The following is a 7,514-nucleotide window of genomic DNA, read 5'->3' as shown; positions in this document are numbered from 1 at the left end:
GCTTCGAAATTTAAAAATATTAAGAGATGCGGATTTTTCGCTGTACCTGAACACACCACCAACGTAGCGGAAATACATTGCAGAGAGTAGCGTCCGAATACGATACTCAACGTTTTAGTGACTCGTTTTATTTTCAAATTTGCGTGTTTGGGACTGATAAAATGATTGTAATGGTCAAATATAATTGGAATTGTATAGGTAAGAAGATGATACGCTTTCAGTTAGCGGTGTCTTTGCTTATATTTTTACAAGCAAAGTACGAAGTGAAAACAAAGTGGAACGGAGCCACATTGTTAGTGTCATGTGATCGTGACAAATACTTCCGGGTTGTGTACACTCGTCTCACAGAACTTGCAGGATCATGTGGAATTCGAAAAAGTAAACAAAACTAAATACAACCTAAACATTATAATATCATTTTATTATGGTAAATTAAGGAGTGATATTTTAGTTACATTGGCGGTTTATTAACCACGTACATGATCGCAATTCATTTTTTTTATTTGTTATTTATTTATTTCATTCAAATAGAGAGTGAGACGTTATTACCTACGGTCCATCATGTACTGTAATAGATTGTTAATTGTTAGGATAATTGTCTGTTTTACTGTGTTTATTTCGTAGGGTAGTCTGGCGGAACTTCTGAAACTCATCAACGATTGCTGAACAGAGCAGCGGAAGAAAAAAACTAAATCTTCAAACATGCCGCGCGTTATTCGGGGTGCACTGTCACCGTGGATTGAGGGTCTCATTCAAAGTTATAGCAGTGAGGAGGGGAGAAGTAACAGTGGGCGACTTAAGGCTCATGTTACTTCTGTGGGTCAGATGTCTCTGTCTCAGGCCCGAAACGTAGAAGGCCCCACAGGTTTGATCTTTGTATCTGATAGTGTTATGCAGATCCCCGCCATTCTTACCTCATCCGCGTGGGAGCATCTTCAGGAGCAAGAGGAAAGGGAATGTTTCACGAGTCTGCTCAATACCACTGTTTGCATCAGAAACTACCGCCTGCAGTTTCACATGGCCACGGAACCGACCAAATGCAGGTTCTTCTTGTCAGTTGGAGCTATGCAATCAATTGCAGCTGGCCCAACAAAAAACATCACACCCTGCTGCACCACTTCACCCTCTGTCCAGCAGAAAATCTATCAAACATGGAAGACGCTTTTGGTCCAGGAAACGCAGGACACGCAAACAAACCACAATGACTTCAATCTGTCTGATCTGCTGGGGGAGTGGCAGCATGACAGTTTACAAACCGTGCTTGAGGATGTGCGGCAGAAACTGACGATTGCAAGGGGTGCAAATCTGCAGACTTCCACATCCACTGGCCCCCCATCCTTGACTCAACCGGACATGTTCTCTCCCACCGGCTGGGACATTGAACGAGTTCTAGATGACGGCATGGGGAATTTCAGCATTCCGATTAAGTGTCTCCTCATCCCACAGAGATGTGCTATGCATGAACAAAAAGAAAATTCAGATATATTAACAACAGAGGGAGACATGGAGTTCAATTTGCGGCTTTCGGAGAGCACTGTCGATCCTGCGGACTCGCAAACTGCAACGTTTACGCAGGAAGAGGGAAAAGTCCAAAACTGTGGAGAAAACATCACGCATCATGACAACGAATGCGTAGATTGGACTAATAAGGACATCACACCATTAGAGAAACCGTGGGAATTGTTTCCTGCACCTAATGGCTTTTCTTTCTCAGATATGTCCCAGGAAGCCATTGAGGAACACATCAAAGGGGACCTTGGCTCCTTACCACCGTACCAAAAACAGCCACTCTCATCCGGCAGCAGTAACACAGCAACATCAAGTAGTCACGCTGCTCCTGAAGACACCCAGACCATGATCGAGAATGTGGACACGCAACAAGGGACTGTCGTGAGACAACATAGAAAGGCAAAGAGAAAAAGGGATCCGCCGTGTGTGCAAGAAGCCCAAACGACAGTAGCTGTGGAGCAAGACGAGGCACAATTAGCCGGGAGCCCCCCATCGTGGCTGTTTGACTCCGTGATGGCTTCTGGCAATGTTGAAGGCAACATTCACGTTCAAACTTTGGCTGCTAAAAGAAGAAAACCTCTTACTGTTCATGCCGATGGGGAGCCGTTCTCATACACTTACGTGGTGTCCGGGCAGAATCTTCAGGACTTAAGTCGGTTTCAAGTAACAAAATCTCTACTGCCGTGGGCTGTCAAATATCTTGTTCCGAAAGGGACAATGCATCTGTCTCCGACTTGACAGGACCCTGGTTGATTTAAATGCCACTTTGTTATTGCTGATTGTTATTTTCATTTGAAATCAGGTTCTTAAGAAAGTTAAATATTTTACTTCATGATGTTTGTTTGTTGTTGTTTTTTTATCTGTCCTGCATAGTTTCTAATAAAAGCTAAGTTGTGCTACCTGTGCCTGAGTGGGGTTTTCTCCGGGTACTCCAGTTTGCTCACATATGCATTGTAGGTCAATTGAACACTAAATTCTTCGTAGGTGAGGAATGTCAGGATGTTTGTGTGTTTGTAACCTGTGATTGACTTGCAACTAAATCAAGGTGTACTGTACTGCCAAACACAGCTGGAGTATGCTCCAGCTTGCCTGCAACCCTACCAGTGATGGGAAAATGTAGCTTCATGAACTACTTGCGATATTTTCTTACTCCTCTAGATGGTGCGCTTGATTTAAATATGTAGTGGAAACTTAATCGCAGCATTGCACTAGCCTTTAAACTAATAGCCTCATCTAGAGGAGTGAAAATATATACAACTATATATATAAATATATATATAACAAATGGTTCATGATGCTACATTTTCCCATGACTAGTCAGGATGTGCGGTTTAGCGAATGAATGAATTTTGCACACCTATTTGATAGATACTGTGGAAGCTACAGTAAATGATAGCACATGCAGATTCACAGCAACAAAAAAATCACCTAAAGCTTACACGTAATGAACATTTCTACTTATGTACTATAACACTAAATAAAAGGATACAAATGCGGAAAAACACCCACCGGTCACAGAATTGAATCTGACGAATAATAACAAATAGAAATAGAATGAAAATTAACTCATTTACTGCCATTGACGGCTATAGACGTCAAAAATTCATTTGAACTATTCCTATTAGTTTAACATTTTTTTCCACTTTTGTTAACAAGAGCATGAAAACCTAGATTTATTTTTATTGTACATTTAGAACAGATATAACATTTGGGATTAATAGTGAGTTAACGAGTGAAGTCATGTGATTAATTACGATTAAAAAATGTAATCGCCTGATGTCCCTAATTTTTAATAATCTTTTCTTTTTTCTTTTAAATCGTGTCAGGCGATTTAAATTTTTGATGGTAATTAACTGCATGACTTCAATATTTAACTCACAAATTTGATTTCTGTTGTAAATATACAATAAAAAAAATGTTTTATAGGTTTTCATACTCTTGTTAACAAAAGTGGAAAAAAGTATTAAACTAATAGAAATAGTTCAAATGAATTTTTGACGTCTATAGCCGACAATGGCAGTGAATGAGTTAATAAATTAAAATCCAGACATATGCTAGCATTTTAGAACTATTTAAAAAACAAATCAATGAGGAAAAAAACTGGACAAAAATGATATTTCCCTTAATGTTTTGTTGCCCAACCTTTTGAGAAAATCCCTAGTCTGCAATCAAACGGTTTTATAGCTTTCAATTCAACTTTTCCACCTCTCATTAGATATTCAGGCAGTCTCGAGATTTCATTGTACACTGCATAGATGCAAGACACCCTGTGCTAGATGTAGCAAGCCGCCCCGGAATGTAACAAAGCATTCTCCATGTTTCACAGGAGGGACAGTAATCTTTTCTTTAGGGTGTGCCTTGTTGGAAAGCTCCATATTTTTGTCTAGTATGCACATAGGAAATCCCCCCATACGCTTTGTGGCTTATCATCATGCAGTTTGGCAAATTCCAGTCTTACTTTAAAAAAAATAAATAAAAATCAACAGTGATGTGCTCTCATTGTCGACTCCCAGAAAGTTCACTTTGGCTCAAACAACTGCGACAAATCTCTTAGAGTGATACACACGATGTCACCAAATAGCGTAGTGACGACATGTCACCATTTAAATACCGACTGATTGCTGATTGCAAGTTAGTTGAAGACTAACTAACTGTGATGCTAGTCAGAGGACACACCTTGTCACATGTCCTTATGGTCAAATTATTTTCAGTCTTTTTTTTCCAGGCCTGTTTCTGCCATGATTTTTTTTTTAACCTACAATTCAAAATCAATGTCTATTCTTCATTAGTTAATTTTCATTTCAAGCTATTTCTGTCACCAGTGTATTTTTCATTCATTAACACAACAATGTTATCCATGTGTGTATTTCATTCGGGTAAATTGATACTTTTAAGTTGATAAACAAAATTAGTTTGTTCTGAAATGTTTTATTTTTCAATGATAATAATAAAAAACCTCAGCGATGTAATTAGTATACTATAATACATCTCACAAAAAAAAAAACAGAAATTTCATATAGTGGGACATCAGGATTATTCTTTAAAATGTCCAGCAGATGTCGCCTTTGTTCCGACATACTCCACATCAGAAGGTCAACGCATGAAGCATGGACAAACGTCACTGGGGACAGATGACGGCATTCTGCCTGCCTGCCTTCCTGCCCACTTAGCCTACTAATCTTGTTGATACGGATGAAGAATAGTGTTCTTATGTTCATATTCATATCGCCGTTGTGTTTATTTTGTAGCTAATCTCAATAATTTTGGGCAATACTGTACACAGAATAGGCCTACAACTAACCGGCCACCAGCCAATTTCAGGGCACACATACACTAAAAACCATTCAGTCAGAAAACATTTCGTCATCAATGAGAGACCGGGTACACATGGGGCGTTTCTAGACCCCTGGGTCTAAAAAAACAAAACACAAGCCCTCCCCCCCACACACACACACAAAAAAGGAAGAAAATGAAAATCAAAAAGATGTCTTTAATCTGGTTCATATGGTATATAAATGGCACATTAGGAATATTCCTGAATCCTGGTGTATCATGTCATGTTCAGTGTTGCTGTTATAGGAATATTTTGATATTATTACGAACCACTAGCCAAGGTCACCCTGCAGCCCATATTTGGAACATGTATTATTTTATCAGTGAATATTTTTATTGTTAAAAATGTTATAGCCCATTCACAATCTAATCATTTGAAAGACACGACAAATAATTTAGTAGGCCTAATATAGTCAGTGCATCATTATTTCACTAATTCCTAATATCTTCTGCACTATGCAGTGTGAACATTCCAGCAGTCACTCTACATGCTACGTCTTGTTTTATTTCCCATGCTACAGTGAATCATCGTCTGCTGAGACACAAACAGAGAAAAGACTAAGTTTGTCGGTTTATTTGCTGAAATCACCCAGCCTCTAATGTAAGCAGGAGCCAGCTGTGAGCACTTGTAAAGTTGTTATATTACTCTTTTGACCTATAAACAGGAACATACATAATATAAGGATTCATACACACATTCACACAAAAAAAAGATACACTTTTCATTTTGTCCTTGTAAGGCAATTGAGCCCTTAGTGCCTGACTGCAGCCATAAAGGAGAATGAAAAACATGACAATCCATTTAGTCAATGTGCAGAATAGTCTATTATTGGTACTTATTGATATTGTGGCATTACTGCATCATTATTGTTGTTGTAGGTCTGTATTCTCCAGTCATTATGTGATGTCAACTTTGCCAACACTGTAAAATCCAAAGCAATTAGAGAGTCAGGTTAAAGGCATGAAAAGTAGGCTACTTTAGATGGAGTATTCCAAAATTTAAAGAATGAACCCTTTTTGAAATAGGTCCTATTTAGAGATTCTAAACTTGAAGCCCAGAAAAAAGGACTATGAAATAGAATATTCATTAATATATATATATTAGGGGGGTCAAAATTAACACGTTAATTTTGAGTTCCTTTAACGCACGATTAATGACTGCCCCTTACTTGTACTGGCGGAATTCCAGTCTTAACGCAGCCACGTCAAAATTTAGCAGTAAAACATTTAATAATAATGCATATTTTTGTGGAGACTGGGGTCAAGTTGTATTTTACAATTTTAAAAATGTGCAGAATTTCACAAGTTACTTCACGTTAAAGGTTAGAAAGCTCTTAATATGAAAAGAAAAATGCACTGAGCTGTCACCAAAGTCTTAAAAATGCAACTATGCCATCTAGTGGCAGAAAAATGACTTCATCAGTCAACACAAATTAATATTACAACCGTTGTTTACAGTACAGTACAGCTTTTTAATTTTAACTAAATTTTATGAATTATTATTAAATGACTGCATCAATGACTAAAAGATGCAGACATATTTCTATTAGTTTAACATTTTTTCCACTTTTATGTTAACAAGAGTATGAAAACTTAGTTTATTGTACATTTTATTGTACATTTAGTACAGATATAAAATTTGCAATACACACACACACACACACTCATATACATATATATATATATATATATATATATATATATATGTATAATTCATACAATTTACAATTTACTGACTGAGGCCACGTCCACACGAAAGCCAGTTTCAATGTATCCTCACAAGTTTCTCACCGTTAAGGCCGTTCGTCCACACGATGGCGCAGTTTCGGAGCTTGAAACCGATCACTTTTAAAACCGGGCTCCAGAGTGGAAAGATTTCAATACGCGCCCCGTACGCGTCCGTCTGGACACCAGACACCATATGCAGGATACTCTTGTGTCTTGCCCCAGGTGTGTCTTGTTGTGTCATTAGTGTGTGTGTATTTAGTCTCCTGTCTCCCCTCTGTCCGTGTCGGTTCATTGTCATTTCCCTCCTGTCATGCTACCAGTTTTTGCCTTGGTGTCCTCCCCAAGTTTTGTTATCTCTTGCCATTTGGAGTTTGCTTTTGTTTTGTAGTAATTAAAGTCATTTTTTGTACATCACCTTCGCCTCCTTCCCTGCGACTGGGTCCTCTACCAAACTTTGCCTTCTTGACAGAATGAACCGACCACAGAAGGACCCAGCGGGAGCTCTGTCATGCCAGGAACAAATACTTGCCTCCGGAATCCTAGTAATAGCCTTGTTGGACGAAGCCCTGCGGCTCCTGGCTTCGGCTGGTGGCGCTTTGGGTAGCAAGCCTCAAGTCCCCGAACCACACCTGCCGCAGCTTCAAGTCCCCGAACCACTTCTGCCGCAGCCTCATGTCCCCGATCCACGTCTGCCGCAGCTTCAAGTCCCCGATCCACGTCCGCCACAGCCTCAAGTCCCCGAACCACGTCCGCCGCAGGCTCAAGTCCCCGAGCCACGTCCGCCGCAGGCTCAAGTCCCCGAGCCACGTCCGCCGCAGGCTCAAGTCCCCGAGCCACGTCCGCCGCAGGCTCAAGTCCCCGAGCCACGTCCGCCGCAGGCTCAAGTCCCCGAGCCACGTCCGCCGCAGCCTCAAGTCCCCGAGCCACGTCCGCCGCAGCCTCAA

General features: G+C 40.0%; 1 protein-coding gene across 2 annotated transcripts; it reads left to right on the top strand.

Annotated features, from left to right (window-relative positions):
- The first annotated feature begins 87 nt into the window (after nt 1-87).
- acd (ACD shelterin complex subunit and telomerase recruitment factor) lies at nt 88-2,408 on the top strand. Of its 2 annotated transcripts, none has more exons than XM_077568532.1 (2): nt 88-198; nt 625-2,408. In XM_077568532.1, exon 2 carries the CDS (start codon nt 703-705, stop codon nt 2,245-2,247), a length of 1,545 nt encoding a protein of 514 aa, XP_077424658.1. In that variant the 5' UTR covers nt 88-198; nt 625-702; the 3' UTR covers nt 2,248-2,408. The 2 variants fall into 2 exon arrangements, with proteins under 2 accessions (XP_077424658.1, XP_077424657.1); XM_077568531.1 differs by lacking the exon at nt 88-198 and adding an exon at nt 254-378.
- The last annotated feature ends 5,106 nt before the right edge of the window (nt 2,409-7,514 follow it).

Source organism: Vanacampus margaritifer, chromosome 6, assembly GCF_051991255.1.
Source record: "Vanacampus margaritifer isolate UIUO_Vmar chromosome 6, RoL_Vmar_1.0, whole genome shotgun sequence".
Classification (NCBI taxonomy): Eukaryota; Metazoa; Chordata; class Actinopteri; order Syngnathiformes; family Syngnathidae; genus Vanacampus; species Vanacampus margaritifer.
The sequence above is the reverse complement of the archived record's forward strand: the minus strand, read 5'-3'. Positions and strand labels throughout refer to the sequence as shown.

Coding starts and splice junctions, on each gene's coding strand:
- acd (XM_077568532.1), top strand. CDS start 703: ATGCCGCGCGTTATTCGGGGTGCACTGTCACCGTGGATTGAGGGTCTC.